The following is a 23,532-nucleotide window of genomic DNA, read 5'->3' on the forward strand; positions in this document are numbered from 1 at the left end:
CACGGAATGCACCGGAGCAAATATGGATGGAGTAGATTCTGGTCTCCACCAAGGGGTGTAAGCCGCAGGTATCTCCGTTTGAGTTTGATGGTAACAATCCTGCCACTTTTGTTGATCACATGCGTGGTGTTCTTGCTACACGCGATAGTCCCAGGTAGGGAATCCGTGACTCGGCGCCACGTAGGCTGGAGTTGGGCCCAGGTGCGGCTGCGGAACGTGGTAGGACTTATTGTGGGTTGGACAGCCATAAAGGGCTCACTGCGCAGGTGGATCCCAACAACAAGGCGGGCTCGGCGGCAGCTGATTTGTCTCCCGGTGGTGATATGGCAACGGATATTGGTCGTACGGCATGAGCCCTGATTGTTGGCGGTAGCTGGGAGGGTCCCAGCTTGTTTGACGTCGCGTGTGGGGCTGATGCTGTTGCCACCGCCAATCCTGCATCTCCGGTTGCTGCCATTGCAAAGCATCGAGTTGAGGAGCAGGCAGTTGGTATGGTTGTTGCGGCTGCAAATATTGTTGGGGCTGCTGTACCTCGCGCTGGGGTGCGTGGTAGGCGGCGTGAAAATTGTGTGGCTGGGCATATGAGCCTGGGCTGGTCAAGGTCGGCTGACCAAAGGGTGTCGTAACGTTTCCAGCCACCGAATTCAGTTGTGGTAATCCCGGTGGTCCAGACGTCATAGTATTGTCAGGCGGGTCTGGGTCTGGTTGCGGTGGCCCGCGTAACTCTCCCACGCGAAGATTGGTCAGTGCCAGCCGGGCCTCCAGGTTAGTAAGTGCAGCACGGATGCGGTCAAGCTGAGCGGCGGTCAGATCTATTGTGTTAGCCTCCTCCAGAGGCGGCAACGGAGGGTCTTGCGGCAAGTCCCCCATGGGAGGCATACCCCAAGGCTGTTGTTGCTGCTCTTCGGTGGTGTAACGAGCGGCCATAAGTTCGAAGATGAAAGCACCAATTGTTAAGGATGAAGTTCCTTAACCCGGATAATTTGCGTCGAACGTCTCGACGCGGGAGCTATTGCCCGACGATTACTTCGGCGTCTAATTTAGGGATAAAAGGTAGTCACTGTAGCTTTGCCGATCGATCAAACCAGGAATGATACGATAAAAGCGTAAAGATAAAATAAAAGGATAATTAATATTTGTTGAATGCTCAAAAGGAATAACAATGTCTACTATTTTTGATCTTCCCTCAATGGTTCAGTTGATGCATTTTTGCCATCCTCGTGGTCAGTGTTATGTTCGTGGTCAAGTCCATTTCCCGATTGCATCAGATTTAATTGATTGAGCCGCTGCCATCATAGTTTCGTGAAAACTGTGCTGGTTAGTGGTGGCTCCATTAAATTTCTCTGCACTAGCCCAGTCTGAATTCCGGTTGGGGCTTCTGCTGCGGCTTCTATCTCTATTCTTGGAAGCATCCATCATGCTCTCGTTAAAGCTCTTCTAATGAAAGCTTCCATTAGCGTTTGAGTCGTAACCGAATGATCCAGAACCATACCTGCGAGAATACGAAGACGATACTGAATTGAGTGCCACATATATGCTTCACATAATCTATAATCCATCAAAAACAAAGTAAAGAGAATATACTTGTCCCGTCTATCAGGAGATGATGGTGCTCCCCAACCTCCCCTTCCTCCGCTGCCGCCTCTTCCACTGTAGAGAGAGTCATTACGTCCACCATAGGAGGAATCATTACGTCCACTGGCGCCTTCCTCTTCCCATCCCACCACCACGTGATGCCATTTCACCAAGTTTAGCAGGAACATTTTGATTCGCTCCTTCCAGAATTTTGACAAGATCGGAAGAATGTCTTGCCCGACCAGTTCTTCCAATTCTGTGCACATAATCCTCAACTCCCGTCGGAAAGTCATAGTTTACTACCACTGATACGCGCTCACATGGCGGACCCATGACGAGGCGGCTTCAGGATGGGATCGCTACATTCATTCAAAAGTCCATGCGGGAGGAGCCTAGGATGACGGAGGAGCTGAAGCTGAAAAACAAGGGCCGACCAAGGAGTCCAGAGAGAACGCCCGGGTCGGGCGTTTTGCTTGTGAAAATCGCCCGACCGAGCGAATTGGTGATTCCCTCCCGTTGAAGAAGCGTTTCGTTTGTAAAATCGCCCGGGGACAAAGCAAACGCCTGGACCGGGCATTTTGGTCTGTGAAAATCGCCCGGCCGGGCGTTTTTAAGAAAACAAAACTACAATAAGAAATTAAACTTTACCTGGGTTATTGACTTGTTGGCAACAAGCTCATCAGAATTTCCAATGTTAACCTGAACAGGGTTCGCCAGTAGATCAGCAGCAATTTTTCGCACCTCCTTTGGCCATGTTGCTGTGTACATCAAGGTTTGCCTACGTGGAGGCACCTCCTTCACAATTTTCCTTATTTGGGGTTCGAAGCCCATATCTAGCATTCTGTCTGCCTCATCCAACACCAAATATGAAATTTGATGGAGATACACTCGTTTCATCTCCAAAAGATCATTCAACCGACCAGGCGTAGCCACCACAATATCAACACCTCTGTCTAAGTCTTTAATCTGAGGCCCTTTTGGTGCACCCCCATATACACACTGTTATTAAATAAAAGAAATGGCAGCTGATTCAGCATGAAGCAGATAAATGAAGAAAAAATCACAACACTCACACATACAATCAATGAAGAAAACCCAAAAGGAAAACAGAATATAATGCCAACAGAAAGTCCTCTGTCAATGTGAAAAGGATATGACTTCGAAAGAGATATGCAGAAATAGAATACAAGAAATAATGTACTACTACTTTAACATAGCCAGGATAAGTGATTTCCCAAACTTGACTGCTTCATCTTGTATCTGCGTTGCCAACTCTCTTGTTGGCAATAGCACCAAGATAGTCGGACCCGTTTTAGTAAACTATGTTCCAATACAATAACACGCAAACCACATGAGATATATTGAATTTAATTATCAAACCAACGTGATGATATTGATGCAAATTTTATTAAATTAAATTAAATTAAAAGATGCAAATTTTATTGCGATAGTAGGATTGAATGAAAAATAATACTCATTCTGTCCCACTTTATTCGAAGCATTTTTGTTTATGAGATATAACTTGAAGTATTTTCTAGAATAAAAACATTATTTTTCCAAAACAATTGAAACCGACTACTAGTACATATTCATATTAAATTTTGATTGTAGGGAGGCTCACACAATTGAAGTCTTTTGTACAAAATAAATCCCAGCTACTAGCCTCGTCTAGAAATTTCATGCCAATTATACAAGACTCGTTCAACTCAAGTCACACAGCCTAGTTGTTACAATTATTCGACTCCCATTTTGGTTATCAGGAAAGAAATTTTTTATCTTCTCCCATGCCTCTATGCTCCACATATCATCCATTATTACGAGATATCTCCTACCAAACAAAAACTAGTATAATTTTTGTCCCAACTCATTCTCACTCAGATCACTACTAGAATCTCCACTTGCTCGAAAAAGAACTTCTCTAAGTGTTTCTCTAACATTATAAGTTTGAGAGATTGCATGATACGTAGTGGAGATTGTACAAGCACAAAAATAGTGAAGTAGTTTTGGCTCAAATGATTGATGACTTGGTCGGCTATGCAAGCTAACCAATGGAGAGATATGGGGGAGACAAATTAGTAGATTATTAGGTTGTTATTTCTGCTTCTTTATTCCTACTTTGTTGCATTAGTTTTCTTATAAATAAGGAGGACCCCAGACATTGAAAAGCATCTTGGAAGTAAGATCAGTTTAGGACGGCTGTAGCCGTAGGCCTCTGCCTTTGTGAGGATTATTTTCTTTGTATTTCATCAGTAGTTTCTGTTCTCTAAATCTTAGAATTTTATGTTCTTGTTCGTTAGCCTTTATTCCTATCAATTTGGTGCAGTGAACGATGGTCTATTATCATCAGACAGAAGCCACACTTCTTGTGGTTGGATTGGAGAAGGCTATAGCAAAGATGGAGACTTTCATGTTGGAGTTTCGACCGCCTTGTGCTGCACCATTGATGACTTTTCCAACGTTTGACGAATCTGGGGCTCTCACTTGACTCTCATGGGCATACCAATATTTCTTCCTCAACAAAACACCTTTGGATAGACGTGTCGATGTCTCCATGATCGCCATAAACGGACCGGCCAAAACTTGGAAGCAATTGCTCGTTCGTCGCTGCCCCTCTTTATCGTGGGACAGATTTGTTAGAGAGCTCTTGAATCGTTTTGGTGATACCACGGTTCCAGGGAGCACACCACCGATGACGCTACCGACGTTTGATGGATCCGACGTGATTGCGTGGCTTGCGCGGGCTGAACAACTTCTTGGTGTCAAAAATCCCACCGGGAAACGATTGAGCGTTGCCATGGTGGCTTTGACAGCCCAGCCATGCCATGGATCCAACTCCTAATGCGACGGATTCCCACTCTATCTTGGGATCGTTTTATGCAGGAAATGATGAATCGTTTTGGTGATATCGTTCCACAAGAAAGCTGCGTCCCTTGCCAAAACCCTGCCAAAAATCCCACCCACACCCACCAATAGTACCGCAGCAACAGCCGCCACTGTTATTAGCTCGTTTCCTTCAACAGCCATGGCGTCAAAGAACCCAACAACCGGAACCGGCCGGTACCAAATCGAAACCAGATGTGTACCATTGAAAAATGTCAACAGGTCAAAAAAAAACATCAACAGGAAAATGTCAACAGAATTTCAACAGTAGTCAATGATTGATGTTGTGTTGATATTGTGTTGATACTGTGTTGACATTAAAATCTTGAAATTTTACACTGTGTTGATATTGTATTGAAACTGTGTTGAGGAGTTTTGAGTTTGTACGATATATAAGTTTGCATTTTATCACTACCCTAAGTGTCCTAAATATTTCAAGAAATTGCATTAGTTTTCTAGACAAGTTATAATTGTTTTTCTTTTTAAATCTTGAATTATCTAGTAGAATTATAAATTTATAATATATAGAAAGAAAATAATCCTTCCGTCCCACTTAAGATGACATGTTTTCCGTTTTAGTTTATCCCAATTAACTCAACCACTTTTTCTCACTACTATTTAAATATTTATATTTTTTCTCTCTCTATTTTAATACATACACCCATCTTTTCTCTCTCTAATTTAATACATTAACCAATATCTTCTAAAACTCTGTGCCGACTAAGAAATGTGTCATCTTAGCCAAGACAGTGGGAGTATATTTTAATCTTATCAATTCATCTTTTGTAGTACTATTTATTTAAGGCTTAAAATAGGGAGTAGTAACATATTCCTACATATGGATAGAGTACATTTTATTCTTAGCTATTCATTTTTCTGGTGTATTTGTTCTTCAAAATATTTCTTACTCTTTCAAGGTTTAACCTATACCTGTATATGTAAAGAGAAAAGAGGTCATATTAGTATTAAATATTAAATAATAGTGATAGAGAAGTAGTTTAGAAAATAAAAATAGAAGAAAAATGATAACATCTACTCCCTCCGTCCCATTTTAGGAATCCCGATTTATCATTTTTGGGTGTCTCACTTTAGGAATTCCAGTTGGAATATTCCATAAATGGTAATAGGCCTCACATTCCACTAACATTTTTTCACTCACATTTTATTATAAAACTAATATATAAAAGTAGGACCCACATTCCACTATCTTTTTTCACCAACTTTCCTTTATATTTCTTAAAACCCGTGACGAACTCAACAGGGACTCCTAAAGTGGGACGGAGGGAGTATTACTCATACCCGATTACCGACATCAAACCCGACTACCCTATTGGATGGCCCGACCCGGACCGGTCCAACAAACCGTAGCCCAAAATGAATTTGGATTGAATTTGCATCAGAAAAACAAAAAAATGTTTATAACTCTGTTTTCGACAAATGCAAGAATAAACTTGAAAGCGTTCACTCGAAGAAGCGTTTCTGTTGGAAATATCAAGAAGATATGCAGGGAGTAGGGAATTGATTTATAATTGATTGTAATTATTCTTTTCCTAATTTTTAGCTAGGGTAAATCTTACCATATGTAATTAACCCTAAGCCTATTTAGGCGTGTAGTCCCCTTCACAATTGAAATAAGATGAATGAATATATGATACCAATATTCAACATGGCGTCACAGCAGGATAATCAGAGGCTCAGAAAATAATTCATCATAGCCAAATATACCTTGTCCCGACCACAAGGCGGCGGACAACCCCGAACCTGCAGAATGTCAGGAGAAGATGTTAAACCCAGCGACACCAGAATCAAAGTAAGTAAGAATGTTATGGTAGCATTCAAACTAAATGGAAGGAACTATCCACTATGGGCTCAGCTTATGCGAGTCGCCATCGGGAGCAGAAGCGCGTTGAGGCACATCATGGGAGTGTCGGCGCCCCCAGAACTAACAGATAAGGGATATCTAGAATGGGAGGAGACCGATCTACTGATATTCTCTTGGATCATAGACAATATGGAGATCGAAATTGTCGGAGACTTCGCACATCACCAAAGTGTGAAGGCAATATGGGAAAGCTTGGTCATGACGTACCAAAGTACGTCGGACCCGTATCTGATCTATGACTTGGAGGACAAAGTCAGTAGGATTGTCCAAGGGGACTCAGATCTGGAAACCTACTGGAGGACCTTGCACAGTGTGTTGGTCGAGATCGACCGCTGCCAAGGCAGACCCATTACCTGATGCGACAAAGGAGTATGCCAGTATTGAGACATCACCAATCAACGGAGATTATACAAGTTTTTGGCTGGATTAAACCCTCAATATGAGGGAATCGGAAGAGACATTCTCAAGGAAAGCCCGACGCCTCCGGTCGACGTCGCGTACGGCTGGGTGAAACGAGAGGCCACACGGCTGAAAATCATGTCGTCGGTGAACTCCGACCAAACCGGCGCAACGAACGGAGATCCATCATCGGGCGGAGTGGGCTTTGGATTTGGAGCCCGAAACACACCTCAGTCAGCACCGCCACATCCCGGACAGTAGACACCACACTTCGCGGCCGCCAACAACCGCCGCGGTGGAAATAAGCCCAACAAGACCAAGCTCCGGTGTTCTCACTGCGGGATGAACAAGCACACCCGAGAAACCTGCTTCAAATTGGTGGGTTTTCCGGATTGATGGGAGGAGAGTCAGAAAGGGAAGGCGAAATTAGCCATCGGAATTGAGGAGAGTGGAACAGCCGCCAGTGCCCGAGGGAGGAGCGCTGACGGAGAAACCCCTCACGGCGGTGGCGGTGGCAGACGGGGAAGGCTACATTTACCAGCAGAAACGGTGGAGGGAGCGGCGGCGCCGCTTCGGGTGAAGGAGGTAATGGGCTAGGGTTTACACAACCCAACACAATTTATACTTTATTACCTAGTCCCTCTAAATTTTGAAAATTGCAGTATATACCCCATATCTTACAATTTGGACCTTATACTCTTCCTAATTTGAAAAATGACCCCATATCATGTGATAATATGTTTGTTAGTCCCAATAGTTTTGAAATTATGCACAAATTACCTATTGCTTGTATTGTACAACACAGACCTAGTGATTAGGAGAAAGGGTGGATTATTGATTGTGGGCAACAGATACGATGACACATGATAAAAGTGATTTTGTAAATTTTAGTGATACTATGAAAAGTCAGATACATACTGCAGATGGGGAATTAACATCAGTAGAGGGAAGTGGGACAGTTGAGGTCTCGCCTACATTAAAATTGTCGAATTGTCTCTATGTTCCCAAACAGTCACATAAGTTGATGGCAATTAACCACGTGACGAAGGAATTAAATTGTACACTATTAATGCATCCTAATTTCTGTGTATTACATGATATCAGGACGAGGAGGATAATTGGGCGTGGCACTGAGCGTCAAGGCCTCTACTATGTTGATGAGATGGCTCACCAAGGCAGTGCCGCAATGCTAGCTCACGGATCTGCGACTCGAGAAGCTTGGTTGTTGCATAGACGTTATGGTCACCCATCTCATGGTTATTTTAAGTTACTTTTTCCTCATTTTTATCATCTAAAGGATATTGATTGCAAATCTTGTGATTTGGCGAAAAGCCACATACAATCTTTTAGGTCTACTGAAACTCGTGTTAAGAATATTTTTTCTTTGGTACATGCTGATGTTTGGGGGCCTGCACCCGTTATTGGTGATCATGGTTTTAAATATTTCTTACTTTTTGTGGATGATTGTTCAAGGATGACATGGGTATATTTTTTGAAAAATAAGTCCGAAGTTTATGAAAAATTTGTCTTGTTTTACAAATTAATCCAAACTCAGTTTCAGACACAAATCAAGGTGCTTAGGATTGACAATGGGAGGGAGTTGTCAATCGAGAAATGTCAAATTTTTTCAAAGATAAATTGTTAGTTCATCAAACCTCGTGTCCTTATTCCCCCGAACAAAATGGAGTTGCTGAAAGAAAAAATAGGATCATTTTAGAAATCACTCGTGCCCTATTTTTTACTCAAAAATCCCAAAATTTTTATGGCCCGGGGCTATTGCTACATCGGTTTATTTGGTAAATCGTCTCCCTACAAAAATATTGAGTATGAAAACTCCGCTCCAACTTTTATCTTTTCTAGCCAAAGTACCCGAACCTCTTACACTACCACTTAAAGTCTTTGGGTGTTCTGTGTATGTTCATGTTCCTAAACCCGAAAGAACAAAATTTTCGCTTGCGCAATAAAATGTATTTTTTTGGGGTATGGAATCAACCAAAAGGGTTATCGGTGCTTTGATCCTTCATCTAGGAAGATAATAACTACTATGAATTGTAATTTTTTGGAGTGCGAATATTATTATACCAGCCTTAGTGGTCAGGGGGATAGTAGAACTGTCGATAGGTCGAGTGGACCCCTAAGTTGGTTTATGCCACTACCAAGCAACTCTGCCGTGGAACCAACAGAGACTAGTACTGCCGAGCCTGTGTTGTCGGCAGCAGAGCCTCCTCAATCGTCTTCGCCTGATAGTCCTCCTCTAGTGATATCTGAGGTAATTCCTGAAACCATCATCAATAGTACAATTGTTCGTAATGACTCTGCCACAGAACCGGAGGAGAATGTTGTGATAGACGGGGATACTGGGCAATTTATACTCCCAAATTAGAGCACAAGGGGTATTCCACCAAAGAGATACAGTTAAGAGCGTGTCCCGAAGAGGAGTAGATATTCAGTGGCAAATTGGCTAAAGCTAATTTGACAGAGATGGCGAGGGCATTCTCGGCTTCCCTATATGATGAAGAAGAGCTCCCTAGAACTGCCGAGGAAACAATGGGAATTCCACATTGGAGGGAGGCAATGATGGTAGAGATGAAGGCACTAATGAAAAACAAGACGTGGGAAGTATGTCTTAGACCCAAGGGATCGAGATTAGTGGGATGTCGTTGGGTGTTCACAATCAAGAGAAGACCAGATGGATCGATTGAACGCTATAAAGCAAGGTTGGTAGCAAAAGGTTACACGCAAACTTATGGAGTTGATTATGCAGAGACCTTCCACCAGTGGCGAAGATGAGCACTATCCGCGTGCTATTCTCTATCGCTGCAATGAAGAATTGGCCACTACATCAGTTTGATGTGACTAACGCCTTCCTACATGGCGAGCTTACCAAACCAATCTATATGTAGGCCCCACCCGGGTTTGATGGAGAGGTTTGTAAACTCAAAAAGATGCTCTATGGTTTGAAGCAATCACCAAGGGCATATGGTTTGGATGATTTACTGAGGTAATGAAGAAATACGGATACAAGCAGAGTAATTCAGATCACACCCTATTTCTCAAGAAGAGATGAGGAAAGATCACATGTCTGATCATGTATGTCGATGATATGATCCTTAATGGGGATGATGAAGAGGAAATAAGTCAGCTGAGGAAGAACCTTTTTACCGAGTTTGAGATGAAAGACTTAGGTCTCCTAAAGTATTTTCTGGGAATTGAAGTAATGCGGTCCAAGAAGGGGATATTTATAAGTCAGAGGAAGAATGTTTTGGATCTCTTGGCGGAAATTGGAATGCTGACTAAGACCCCAATGGTGCAGAATCACGACCTTCGACTGACAGAAGGAGCTGAACTGACACTCCAGACTAGATACCAACGGCTCGTGGGTAAGCTTATCTACCTTTCTCATACTAGGCCAGGCATTGCCTGGGAGTAGTTAGTCAATTCATGCATAAGCCTCAAGTCGATCACTGCGAAGCGGCATTGAGAATTGTGCGGTATCTAAAGGGGACTCCGGGCATGGAGTTTTGTTCGAGAATCATGGGAACTTGGAGGTGCTTGGGTTCACTGATGCAGATTGGGATGGAAACCCAAATGATCGGAAGTCGACTGCAGAATATTTCACCTTTGTGGGGGGAAATCTTGTAACTTGGCGGAGTAAGAAACAAAAGGTGGTAGCTTTGTCGAGTGCCGAAGCGGAGTTTCGTGGAATTAAGAGTAGGTTGACCGAAATCCTCTGGCTGAAGAAGTTGATGACAGAACTTGGATTGATGTCTAAGGAGCCTTGCAGACTCTTTTGTGACAACAAGGCGACGATCAGTATATCTGAAAATCCAGTGCAACACGACTGAACAAAATATGTTGAAGTAGACCGCCACTTCATCAAGGAGAACATAGAAGCAAAAGTGATAGACCTTCCCTTTGTTCGGTTAGAAGATCATATTCTCACTAAAGCAGTGGATTCCAGAAGTTTCCATGGAATATTGAGAAAGTTAAAAATGGGTGATCCCATTGTTTAATTTGAAGGGGAGTGTTGGAAATAAATCAAGAAGATATGCAGAAATTAGGGAATTGATTTGTAATTGATTGTAATTATTCTTTTTCCTAATTTGTAGCTAGGGTATATGTAATTAACCCTAAGCCTATTTAGGCGTGTAGTCCTGTTAAATTCTCCCAATTCTGTCCCACATCGACTTGGTGATGATCCAATCTAATCTATATAAGTGTGGATAACCCTCCCCCTTAAAAGGCCTTTTAAGGGGTGAGTGACTCATTTCTAATATGGTATCAGAGCGGGCCCAAGTCGATGATGGATTTCTCTTTATTTCTTATCTACCTCACGAGTGGAAGACCGATGTCCTTTCCAGCCCACATCGATGATGGTTCTCTCTTATCTCTTGCATTGCCTACCCACGTGATGGAAGACCGATGTCCTTTCCGGCCCACACGTGAGGGGGCGTGTTAAATTCTCTCAATTCTGTCTCACATCGACTTGGTGATGATCCAATCCAATCTATATAAGTGTGGATAACCCTCCCCTTAAGAGACCTTTTAAGGGGTGAGTGGCTCATTTCTAATAAGTCCCCTTCACAATTGAAATAAGATGAATGAATATATGATACCAATATTGAACAGTTTCTCTGCTAGAAATCTGCACAGACGAGAGGCTAATCAACCATGGAAACGCCCTCCGCTGCCAATTAATCAAAATTAGGCTCTCCTCCCACTGCAAATTGGACTAATCATGTATTTAGACTCGAGGAAATCGAACGAGATCAATCAGATGCTGAAGGAGTTTCACAGCTTCAATTTAGTCGTCCACAACTTTTTAATCGCCGCCAATCTCCAATGCGTGCCAGCTGTTCGACGAAAATCCTGAGAGAAATGAGGTTTCTTGGACTTAACAGATTTGTGGATTTTGAAGCAGGGGAAGGTGGAGGAAACGATGGATTACTTTAAAAGGAATCGTTTTAGGATGTGTTTCCGTGGACTTCAGTGATTAGCGAGCTTGTTTGTAATCGGCTGAGTTTTCGCGGAATGGTGATGTTTAAGGAAATGATTATAGTTAATGTTTTGCCTAATGATGTTTCTTTTACTTCTGTGGTGAAGGGTTGTGTCAAATTGGGGGATTTTGGATTGGGGATGAGTGTTTTGGGGTTAATTGTGACGCTTGGTTTTGAGGGAAATGTGTGTGTTGAATTCTCTGGTTACCTTTTTTCTGAGGTTGGGACACATTGAATTTGCGAGGAAGACGTTTGATATGGTGGCAGGGAAGGATGTTGTTTCGTGGACGACGATGCTGGGCATGTACGTTGAGATGAGCGAAATGGGAGAGGCACGACGTGTGTTTCATGAGATGCCGGAGAGGAATGAGGTTACATGGAGTGCAACGATAGCAAGATTGAGCCAGAGTGGGGACTGGGAGGAGGCGGCAAGGCTGTTCGAGGAGATGGTTCGTTGTGGCTTCAAACCGAATATCTCTTGCTATTCAGTGTGATCAGTGCATTGGCAAGCTTAAAGGCTTTGCAAGGTGGAAGGAGCATTCACGGACTTACGTTGAAGAGTGGTGTGGATATGAATGTTTTTATTGGTTGCTCGCTTATCGACTTGTATTGTAAATGTGGGAGTAGTGAAGATGGGCTTTGGTGTTTGATGCACTTCCACACAAGAATGTTGAGTGTTGGAACTCGATGGTGTCTGGTTACAGTTCGAATGGCATGATTTCAGAAGCTATGGAGGTGTTTAACTGCATGCCTCAGAGGAATAACGTGTCTTGGAACTCGTTGATAGCTGGCCATTTAGGTGTGGAGGATTTTGATGAGGCGTTTGAAGTGTTCCAGCGGATGATCTTGTGAGGAGAGCAACCGAGTAAGTCCTCTTTCTCGAGCATATTAAGAGCTTACTCGAGCTTGGCCTCGTTGGAGAGAGGCAAGTATGCCACATGAAGGCTCTCAAACTTGGCTTTCAGTGTGACACCGCGCTCTTAGATATGTACCGCGAAATCTGGAAGCATGGCCGAGGGACTGGCGGTGGATGGGCCACCTGCGTGGACTGCCGGTCCAAGTGACATGACGAAGCCCAATCTGGTAATTTGAAAAACTGATACTTCATTCGTCCCACCCTAAGTAATTGATTTCTTTTGGAGACGAAATTTAAGAAAAATGATATTTATTGAGTTAAGTGGGGATAATAAAGTGAGAGATGAAAAAGTAGGAAAGTTAAAACAGAAAATTAATGACAAAGATGGTATAAAGTAAGAGAGAGAAAAATATGTTGTTATTTGCGGAAAAAAAAAATCATTCACTTGCGGCGGTGGGAAGGAGGGAGTATGACACATTAATATATTGACATGTAAAAGTGTTAGGTGAATCAGACTCATTTAGGGCTCCACATTAGGTGAATCACAATATTACAATATTATAAATATATTGATATTTTAAAATGTTAGGTGAATCACAATAGCCAACATTGACTTTGAAGTTCTGTGTATAAACTCTTTAACTTACATTTCTGGCATTATCATTGTCATTCTGTGTGTGCATTCAAAGAGAGTTTTAATCATGGCGGCTTACGCAGCTCTAGTTTCTCTTATGCAGATCCTAGATACCCTCGAGAAACATCCTTCTCCTCCAATTTCTACCGACGAAAAACAAGTTCAATCTCTCACTCAAAACATTACCTTCTTGCAGGAGTTTCTTGATGGCTATATTTCCCCTTTTGCTGATAGCCACGAAGCTGATCCATTGGAGCGTCGCATTGCTGATGCAGTTTACGCGGCTGAGGATGTTATCGAATTCCATATTGTTAATCAAATTCACAGTGGATCCACAATCGTTGCAGATCATGACTTCTATCACAATCTACATAAAGTGATAGAAGAAATGGATCTGATCAACAAAGAGGTGAAGGGCATTGCAGTTGAACCTCAGACCAAGCAGAAGCCCGTTGCTGCCTTAACGCCATCTTCTTCCACTGTGAAAGAAAACATGAACGTGGGCTCTGACGAAGTGTTTCTTGAAGTTCTGGATAAGCTCACCGGAGATCAACTAAATCGCCAGATCATCCCCATCACGGGGATGGGTGGCATTGGTAAGACCACTCTTGCCATGAATCTATTTGAGAATGCACTTGTTAAGGAGCATTTTGATATTCGTGCTTGGACTACAATCTCTCAAACTTATAATGTTAGAGAAACACTTAGAGAAGTTCTTTTTCGAGCAAGTGAAGGTTCAAGTAGTGATATGAGTGAGAATGAGCTGGGACAAAAATTATACCAGTTTTTGTTCGGTAGGAGGTATCTCGTAATAATAGATGATATGTGGAGCATAGAGGTGTGGGTGAAGATAAAAAATTTCTTTCCTGATAACCAAAATGGGAGTCGAATAATCGTAACAACTAGGCTGTCTGACTTGAGTTCTCGGTTGAACGAGTCTTATATAATTGGCATGAAATTTCTAGATGAGGCTAGTAGTTGGGATTTATTTTGTAAGACAGTGTTCGGGAAAGAAAGTTGTCCAATTGAGTTGGAGAATATTGGAAAGAATATTGTAGCAAATTGTAAAGGACTTCCTTTATCAATTGCTACAATAGGAGGTCTTTTGGCAAAATCTGAGCACACAAAAGAATGTTGGAAGCGTATAGAGAAAAATTTAAGTTCAATTGTTATTAACAATAACGATGGATTTTGCTTGAAAATATTGAGGATGAGCTATATCTATTTGCCGAACTATTTAAAGCCATGCTTTTTGTATATGGGTGTTTTTAAGGAAGATTACCGTATCCGTGTATCAATGCTTGAGAAGTTATGGGTTTCTGAAGGATTTTTAAAACCAAGGAGAGGAAAATGTTTGGAAACACTTGCACGAGAGTATTTTAAGGAATTGGTTGATCGAAATCTCGTTTTAGTTGATGAATTGGGGTCTATTGGAAATATTAAGTTTTGTAAAATTCATGATTTGTTGAGAGATTTGTGCTTAAAAGAAGCTAAAAAGGAAAGATTTTACCATGCCATAAGCGAAGATCCTCCAGCCAGTATTAGCGAACGTCGAGTCGTTCTTAAAACTGCAGGGTTGTTAGGATCTTTGTCACATAGTCGTTCCAATAATATGTGAGTATGACGAAACAACAAGTGAGGATGAGAAAGTTCTTCTGTCTCACGATCTTAGATTGTTGAGGACATTCATGGCACGTGATTCTGATTGTTATTTCCTAGAAAAAGTGTTTGAATTGGTGAACTCACGGTACCTTGCTATCCGTGTTCATGAGGAGTCCAAATTCTCTAGTTCAATTGATCTACTTTGGAATCTACTGACATTGATTATTGATTCATCTTTTGGGAACGATCTACATGTACCAAATGAAATTTGGAAACTGCATCAACTTCGGCATCTTGAATTTGCGGTGAACGATTGTATTCTGCGAATCCTCCTAGTGATGATTGTGACATTGTCATTATGGAGAATCTGCAAACACTCAAAGGAGGTAGGGATTTGTTTTTGAATGAGAAGGTGGTTAAAAGAATTCCGAATGTGAAGAAATTGCATTTAGCATACACTTCGGAACAAATGGTGGGACAAAACTGTCTAAGCTATCTTCAATGCTTCAGTAAATTGGAAAGCTTAAACTTCTACACATTTCGTCAAAGTGGTGGCTTTTTGCTGAGAATTAATTTCCCCAACTCTATCAAGAAGTTGGATGTTAATAACCTGAAGTTGGAAGACATATTGCCTAAAATCGGTTCGTTACCTCTTCTTGAGAAGCTCGTATTAAGATATGGTGTTTTCAGAACCAGCAAGTGGGAAACAATTGAAGGCCAGTTCCAGAAGCTCAAGTTTCTACAGTTGCTTAATTGTAAAGGTCTAGAAAATTGGATTGTGTCAGACAGCTCCCACTTTCCACTTCTCGAGAAGCTTAGTCTCAATTATTTATCCGAACTCGAGGAAATTCCATCTGAAGTTGGGGAAATAGCAACGCTGAAATTGATTTCGTTGAGATGTTGCAGTGAAGCAGCTGTGGTGTCAGCGAAAAAGATAGTAGAAGAACGTGAGGATCTATATGGAGAGCAATTAGACCTTCTCGTTTTTTATTAGAGTTGTAATTTTTAAGAGAAAGCATTGTGTTTCTATGTAATTTGTTTTTAATCTTTTTTGCATTTGATGAACATTGGACTGCAAAAGAGGAGGGACGGAGAAGAAGCAGGAGAAGAGGGAGAATGGCGCGGTGGAGTGAATCAACGGCTGCGCCGGTGGTGGCAATTTATAGGTTTAAGATCTAAAAAATATTGCCAAACATTTTCCATGGAACCACAAATAAAACTGAATTTGCCTATTTGAATATAGGAAGTTGATTACGTAAATTGGGCTAGTACACATTTTTAGAATTTAATGTACATATTTTGTAAGTTTTAACAAAAAATGTATTAGTAATAATAAGTACCTTTTTTATAACAAAAATGTCCATTTGATAAACATTGGCCTGCAAACGAGGTAGTAGAGGAAAAAGAGAATTTATATATGAGCTCATATTTCTGTCACTGTTGTTTGCTTGCTCTCATTGTGGTCTAGTCGAAAAAGGGCTTGCTTACTTCGACTCAATGGAGAAGGTCTATGGAATCAGGCCGAAATCCGAGGCACTACACGTGCGTGGTGGACATGCTGTCCCGAGCAGGGCGTCTGCGTGAGGCGGAGGAGTTCATAGCGAGCATGTCGTGCCAACCTGAGGCAAACGCGTGGTCTGAGAGGCTCTCGGAGGTTGCGGAGGCGAAGCCTGGGGAGTATGTCCTGCTGTCGAATAGCTATGCCTCGGGAGGACGATGGGTCGATGCGATGAAGACGAGAGACGTGATGAGCCGGAAGGGGATCAAGAAGAGTGGGGGCTGCAGTTGGATGGAGCTGATAAAGAGTGCATCTGTTTTATTCACAGGATGAAACTCATGATCAATGGAGAGAAATGCAATGGATTTTGTAGCTGCTGAATACTGAAAGAGAATCATATCTTTGAACATGTAATATACAAGTTTTATTTGTGAATCAAGAAGTTGCACAATTTTGAGTGAGATTAGTGTGAATTTGAACATCTTTTTGTTGTAAAAAATGAGATTTTAGATCAAGGTTGGCTGCTAATAGTTTTGTATCTGAAATTCCTAATACTTGAGAGGTATATAAGATTTTATAAGAGTTGTTATTCTTGGATAAATCATACCAATGGGTTTTGAAATGTCGTTAGGGCACGCAAAATGGTGTACTTTCTTGGCACGGCTGAGGGAATGGCGGTGGTGAGTGAGGGTGCATGCCGACAGCCATGGGCCACATGGCAGGCAGACTTTTGTTGATTTTGCCTTTTGTCTATATGAATAGTACAAGTCTGGCCTAATTTGTGGTTCGATTGTTGTGAGTGTTTGTCGTCAAGCCTGTAAAGCCGATCAAGTTTTACTTTATATTCGATCGGGTATACTAGAGTGGGATTAAGTAGCTTGGAATTAGGTCTTGGAGTGTAGATTCTTGTAATCTTGTTTGTACATTGAATAAAAGTTCTTCCCTTCTACCATGGACATAGGTTTAATGCCAAACCAAGTAAGCCTCTTGCTCTTGAGTCATCTTGATTCTTAAATCCCGTGCCCAAAAGAATTCCATCACTTGAGGCAGGATGGAGGGAGTAATTTTAATTTTGACATGCATTTATAGATATCAGATATGATGAATCAGAGCATAAATAAACTGCAAGAACAGGTTTAACACAGTGCATTCCAACCGGGCTTCGATATTCTTTTAAGGATAACACAATCCAAAGTGCACATGGATACGAAACATACTATCAGTGACAAAATAGCATCATTAGATCATGTGGAGCAACAAAAGAGACTTTCTAAGACAATGTTAAGTTGTGCACCAAAACATGTACAGCAAAAATTTGCCCACCCTAGAAAAGTTTACGGGGCATATCAGGGGTTCGACCATGAAACGCGTTCCATATTAACAAAACGCAAGAGTACCTAGGCATGTCGGGTCAGGCCCAAACAGGTTGATCTTCCCTCGATGGTTCGGTTGGTGCATCGTTGCCATCCTCTTTGTGGTCAGTGTTATGTCCGTGGTCAAGTCCATTTCCTGATTGCATGGCTGCAGCATCAGATTTAATTGATTGAGCCGCTGCCATCATAGTTTCATGAAAACTGCGCTGGCTGGTGGCGCCCCCACCAAATTTCTCTGCGCTGGAGTTCTGATTAGCCCAGTCCGAATTCCGGTTGGGGCTTCTGCTTCGGCTTCTATCTTTGTTATAGGAAGCAGCCATCATGCTCTCGTGAAAGCTCTTCTGATGAAAGCTTCCAGTAGCGTTTGAGTCATGACCAAATGATCCAGAACCATACCTGCGAGAATACGAAGACGATGTTGAATTGAGTGCCACATATATGCTTCAGATAATCAATAATCCATCAAAAAAAAAAGTAAAGAACATATACTTGTCCTGTCTATCAGGAGATGATGGTGCTCCCCAACTTCCCCTTCCTCCGCTGCTGCCCCTTCCACCGTAGGGAGAATCATTACGTCCACCATAGGAAGAATCATTACGTCCACTGAATCCGACATCGCGTCCGGAAGAGCCAGAGCCCCACTGGCGCCTTCCTCTTCCCATCCCACCACCACGTGATGCCATTTCACGAAGTTCAGCAGGGACATTTTGATTCGCTCCTTCCAGAATTTTGACAAGATCGGAAGCATGTCTTGCATCCTGATCACCGAAAAAAGTGTAAGCCTCTCCAGTGGCACCTGCCCGACCGGTTCTTCCAATTCTGTGTACATAATCCTCAACTCCCGTTGGGAAGTCGTAGTTTACTACAACCCTGTAATAAAAGTGAGAATTACATTACATCAGATGAATCACAAATAAAATACACACAAAATGGTGCCTGATCATCAGACTAATACGAGTGCAACGGACGGTTTTTCTTCCAGAACTAACAAAATCGAATGCAGATAAGTAAACAAAACACTATGATGTACAGAAGGTAAACATTTCCAGTGGGGCTCTTATATCAGGATTGATGCATGTGTTGAAGTATATCCTAACGACTGATTTAGGCCTAATTATCAATTTAACAGCTACCAACCTAATATCCTTAACGTCCAATCCACGAGCAGCAACGTCAGTGGCTACAAGCACTGGGGCCTTTCCAGTGCGAAATTCATTCAGCACATGATCCCTTTCACCCTGACATTTGTCACCGTGAATAGCAGCAGCTCCAAATTGCCTATATAGGTTTTCAGCAAGAATATCGCACATTTTCTTAGTAGAGCAAAAGATAATTATCTTTGATCCTGGTTGTTGAGACCTTAATATCTGTTCCAAACGACGACGCTTATCCATTTGTGATATAACTTCAATATGCTGTTACATTAAGACAAAAATCAAGTTAATTCAGAATTGATTAAACCTCATATGCAGCCAAACAGGAGTGAACTATACTGTGTATTTAAGAAAACAAAACTACAATAAGAAATTAAACTTTACCTGGGTTATTGACTTGTTGGCAACAAGCTCATCAGAATTTCCAATGTTAACCTGAACAGGGTTCGCCAGTAGATCAGCAGCAATTTTTCGCACCTCCTTTGGCCATGTTGCTGTGTACATCAAGGTTTGCCTACGTGGAGGCACCTCCTTCACAATTTTCCTTATTTGGGGTTCAAAGCCCATATCTAGCATTCTGTCTGCCTCATCCAACACCAAATATGAAATTTGATGGAGATAAACTCGTTTCATCTCCAAAAGATCATTCAGTCGACCAGGCGTAGCCACCACAATATCAACACCTCTGTCTAAGTCTTTAATCTGAGGCCCTTTTGGTGCACCCCCATATAGACACTGATATTAAATAAAGAAATGGCAGCTGATTCAGCATGAAGCAGATAAATGAGGAAAAATCACAACATCCACATATACAATCAATGAAGAAAAACCAAAAGGAAAACAGAATATAATGCCAACAGAAAGTCCTCTGTCAATGTCAAAAGGATATGACTTCTAAAGAGATATGCAAAAGTAGAATACAAGAAATAATGTACTACTTTAACATAGCCAGGATAAGTCATACCGTGCAAGATATTCTAGATGATTTCCCAAACTTCACTGCTTCATCTTGTATCTGCGTTGCCAACTCTCTTGTTGGCGATAGCACCAAAATAGTTGGACCCATTTTAGGATTATTGCGCTTTTCTTTCAGATGAATAAATCCAGGAATTAAGTAACCCAAAGTCTTCCCAGATCCTGTCTTGGCAATGGCTACTATATCACGACCTTGAATAGCAATTGGCCATGATTGCGCCTGAATTGGAGTTGGAGCAGAAAAACCTGCTTGTTGTGCCTGGGATTTGTGGTGGGAGAGAGAGAGAGCGAGAGGCAGAGATAAGGGGGCAGAGTAGAAACAAAAACAAAATGAGAAAAAATCTCCAGGATCTCTACGAGCAGAGGTAATGCACTATTGTTCCAGATATTGCACTACTGTTCCAAAGAGAAGTGGCTAGTCAAGACTTATCCAACTTTCCAAGGAAAGAAGAAGAAGCACCCTCTAGTGAAATCAGGCAATATTTGCTGAATCAAGAGTGAGTGTGATTCTTCTCTTCTGACCAAAGGCCAGGTTATAACTTGTAAATCACCAAGAATGTAATTCCTCAGAGCGACTTACGAAGCCCTTCACGTGAATTGAAGGACCTATAAGAGCACTCGAATAAAAGTCCCAAGAGGAGTGTGACAGTGTACGACATTTGGCTCCTCCTGGAGCAAATATCGCACCTGCAACAGAAAGTTTAAATGGAAAAAAGTGTAATCATTAGTTCTCTAACTCCTCAATGGATCTCTAGTTGCACATGATCATATCAAAAAACTATTTGATACACAGTTCTGATTCATTAGAAACTCTTGAGATAAGAGTGGTGCCCATACCTCTCTTAAAATCTCTGAGGGAAAACCAGTGGATTGAAATGAGATGAATGGTCGGGGCACATTTCCTCCCTGTACAATTGAATACAATAAATAAATTCAGGTATATTGAAAAATAAGTTAACATATAACAAATCAGAACTAGATAAACAAAAGATAATTGCATAGGGAAATAACCACAAAGAGAAATGAGGAATACCAGATCAATCCTTAAAATAGACTGAGTACAAAGTAACTAGAAACCAAAGATGAACAAAGCCACTTCTTTAAAAATTGAGTATTCAAATATTACATAAACAAAATAAAAGAATGCTTACAGTTACAGTAATTTCATGACGACGACAATATTCCTCTACAGACAACCCAGTTTCTGCACCTTTAGATTCAATAGGTTTATGCACCTCACTTTTTGCCACATTCTGATCGCTCGGCGTATGATCTGGTTTGTTTCTGGCAGACTAACACATAGTAGCAAATAAATGGAACTATACACTGTGAGGCCATTACATAATACACATGAATCAAGCATTATCGGTTAAATCATATGCTTAAAAATGTGAAGAAACGGTACTAAATTACTAGTACTAAACACTGCAGGTGATAGAATATGCATCTCTATATATATATATATATATATCAGAGAAAAACTTGAAGCACCTCATCAGCTCCTGGATCAGAAGCAGGCTTCACTGAGCCAGCATTGTCGTTTCTGCCTTCATCACGGCACTGTGAGTCCTTTTGAGCAGATGAACCCAAAGCATCACTATCAACTGCCGAGCTCACAACAGGGGAGGCAACAGGTTTCTCATACTGGGTAACATTGGTCACGGGGTTCCAGAAGTATAGATTTCCAGTATTACCATCAACCAGTCCTTTCCATGGCTTTGGAAGTGAAGGGTCTTCTGGTGCATACCGTACACCAGCCATATCAAAGCTTCACTCGACGTACCCTGCAACTAATCCAATAACACGTAAACCCTACGATGACAGCAGTATTGACTTTAAACCAGTAGTTTCAAGCCACATGACAATAAAACCCACAAAGGAACGCAAGTAGCTAACCGAGTAAAGGGCGAAATATATACACATAATCATACAAAATACAGCATTACTAGTTACAAACTCTTCACTTTGTAGAGACAAACTCATAAACAACTAAACAACACACATACACTTGGGAGATTTTGCAAAATAGTATCCCCATAAAGAAAATTCACTACAAATCGACAATAATTAACCCTTCTCTTACCCAAACCTGCATGCATTAACATCAACGCCTTACAAATTCAAAATTTCCAACTCCTGAAGCTGCCACACTTACATAAAGCAGATAAGAAATGAATTCCATTCCAATGACCTCATAAACAGAGAGGAATAGCGTGAAAAAAAACCCGCATTCAATGTTCAAAGCTTAAACCCTAAAAAATCAGAAATGTGAACAAATGCAATCGCCAAATAAAACACGCAAAGCACAAATCAAGCATTACACTCAGATTAAGGTGAGCAAAAAAACGAGAAGTCTATACGAGAGATTCAGGGCAAAGGGCGGCAATGGCAGCTTACTCCGTCGTTTCAGAAAATGAGAACAGGACAAAGCGCAAAATGAAAATGCTCTCGCTGCAGGTGGATTTCCAAGGATTGCAGCAGCTTCTCTCTCTCTCTAAAACGCGACCAACATTTCTGAGCTTCTGCAGCTATGGTTAGAGAGAGAGAGTGAGAATGCTTCAGAGAAAGTGGAGACTGAAGAGTGAAGAAAGAGAAATGATGGGCAAATGTTTTACTGTCACTTATTTTCTGAGTCAAATATTTTAGAAACGGGTTACTTTGGAATATTCCATTATGGCATTATGTACCTTAAAATATAGTAGTATTATTTTAATATATTCATCGACATTCATTTTTCAAAATTTTATATATGTATAGTAGATTAGTGTATTTATCATTTTTTAAAAAAATTCATTGCTAATTCTACATTTATTAAAACGTGTGTGGCATATGAACTAGTTGTTAATTTGTGAACTCGCAACTATATTTTCATGAAAATTATTATAATAGTCATTTAACTTATTTAGCTACTTATTATATAGGATTAGATATTTGCGTTTACTATTATTGAATTGCTGATTTATTAAATTTTGGAAGTTGTAGGGATTGTTGACTTACTATTATGCATTTATGGCCTGTAAAAAATGTTATTGGGCCATTTAATAATCGTATTTCATTATATTGAGATATTATTATTGGATGGGAGTGTTATATTGCTAACTCAACACTTAATTGCTAACTACAATTAAATAATAGTCATTAGATATTTAAATTAATGACCTAGATCATCAACCCCGAAATGTTAATACGATCAACAAAAAACGTCAATAAGGCCATAGGATTATTTCCAAAAAATATCAATAGGGGTATTAATGTCAATTAACCACAAAATTAGTTATAATTAACTTTTAAAAGAAATCTCAAAACTTTAAATTCATATAACACATATCAAACTAAAGATAATTTTATAAGGAGTCCAACGATATCCTACGTGCATATGTTCCGACGTCAAAATTTGAAAAAAAAAATCAAAAAATTTTAATTTTTCCATATAGCAGAAAATGTCAAAATACCATATAAAATGTGTCAATATAAACATGTAGAATGTCAATACAAGCAATGAGTTAACATTCTTAAAAGCATTGTGTTGACATTTTCGAATTACTATATTGACATTTTTATCCAAAACCCTAATTTGGAGGGGTTTTTTTTAATCTTTTTCGATTTAATTAATAAAAACGAAAATTACACGTGGCAAATTGTAGACCACACGTTTTCCAAAATTCTATGGCCTTAAATTAGCTGTAATTAGCAATTAAATGATGAGT

At 40.9% G+C, this 23,532-nt stretch overlaps 3 protein-coding genes, 1 long non-coding RNA gene and 2 pseudogenes across 8 annotated transcripts; 4 read left to right on the forward strand and 2 right to left on the reverse strand.

The window, feature by feature from the left end:
* Positions 1-1,091: 1,091 nt before the first annotated feature.
* LOC125215099 (uncharacterized) lies at positions 1,092-2,880 on the reverse strand. Of its 2 annotated transcripts, XR_016136714.1 has the most exons (4): positions 2,783-2,880; positions 2,224-2,574; positions 1,585-2,139; positions 1,092-1,492 (listed from the first exon to the last, which is right to left on the reverse strand). It is a non-coding gene; the product is annotated as an uncharacterized LOC125215099 (long non-coding RNA). The 2 variants fall into 2 exon arrangements; XR_007175212.2 differs by having other exon boundaries at positions 2,224-2,878.
* A 6,944-nt stretch (positions 2,881-9,824) lies between these two features.
* On the forward strand, positions 9,825-12,740 carry LOC148930760 (uncharacterized; annotated as a pseudogene).
* On the forward strand, positions 12,688-16,771 carry LOC148930761 (putative late blight resistance protein homolog R1A-10). 2 transcript variants are annotated; one of them, XM_089068865.1, is made up of 3 exons: positions 12,688-12,816; positions 13,327-13,819; positions 15,907-16,771. In XM_089068865.1, the coding sequence occupies exons 1-3, from the start codon at positions 12,742-12,744 to the stop codon at positions 16,002-16,004; spliced, it is 666 nt and encodes a 221-aa protein (XP_088924991.1). In that variant the 5' UTR covers positions 12,688-12,741; the 3' UTR covers positions 16,005-16,771. The 2 variants fall into 2 exon arrangements, with proteins under 2 accessions (XP_088924991.1, XP_088924990.1); XM_089068864.1 differs by lacking the exon at positions 15,907-16,771 and having other exon boundaries at positions 13,327-14,841.
* On the forward strand, positions 14,971-15,870 carry LOC148930762 (putative late blight resistance protein homolog R1B-13). Its single transcript, XM_089068863.1, has one exon. The coding sequence runs from the start codon at positions 15,184-15,186 to the stop codon at positions 15,817-15,819; it is 636 nt and encodes a 211-aa protein (XP_088924989.1). The 5' UTR covers positions 14,971-15,183; the 3' UTR covers positions 15,820-15,870.
* On the forward strand, positions 16,197-16,729 carry LOC148930763 (pentatricopeptide repeat-containing protein At1g34160 pseudogene; annotated as a pseudogene).
* A 687-nt stretch (positions 16,772-17,458) lies between the features above and the next one.
* On the reverse strand, positions 17,459-22,430 carry LOC125214648 (ATP-dependent RNA helicase-like protein DB10). 3 transcript variants are annotated; one of them, XM_048115764.2, is made up of 9 exons: positions 22,223-22,430; positions 21,317-21,609; positions 20,977-21,117; positions 20,663-20,731; positions 19,815-20,084; positions 19,235-19,585; positions 18,834-19,111; positions 18,186-18,566; positions 17,459-18,092 (listed from the first exon to the last, which is right to left on the reverse strand). In XM_048115764.2, exons 2-9 carry the CDS (start codon positions 21,584-21,586, stop codon positions 17,735-17,737), a joined length of 2,118 nt encoding a protein of 705 aa, XP_047971721.1. In that variant the 5' UTR covers positions 21,587-21,609; positions 22,223-22,430; the 3' UTR covers positions 17,459-17,734. The 3 variants fall into 3 exon arrangements, with proteins under 3 accessions (XP_047971721.1, XP_047971720.1, XP_047971722.1); XM_048115763.2 differs by having other exon boundaries at positions 21,317-21,615; XM_048115765.2 differs by having other exon boundaries at positions 22,186-22,430.
* Between the last annotated feature and the right edge of the window lie 1,102 nt (positions 22,431-23,532).

This window comes from Salvia hispanica, chromosome 3 (genome assembly GCF_029641045.1).
Source record: "Salvia hispanica isolate PSC_SH4W2 chromosome 3, Shi_PSC_v1, whole genome shotgun sequence".
NCBI lineage: Eukaryota > Viridiplantae > Streptophyta > Magnoliopsida > Lamiales > Lamiaceae > Salvia > Salvia hispanica.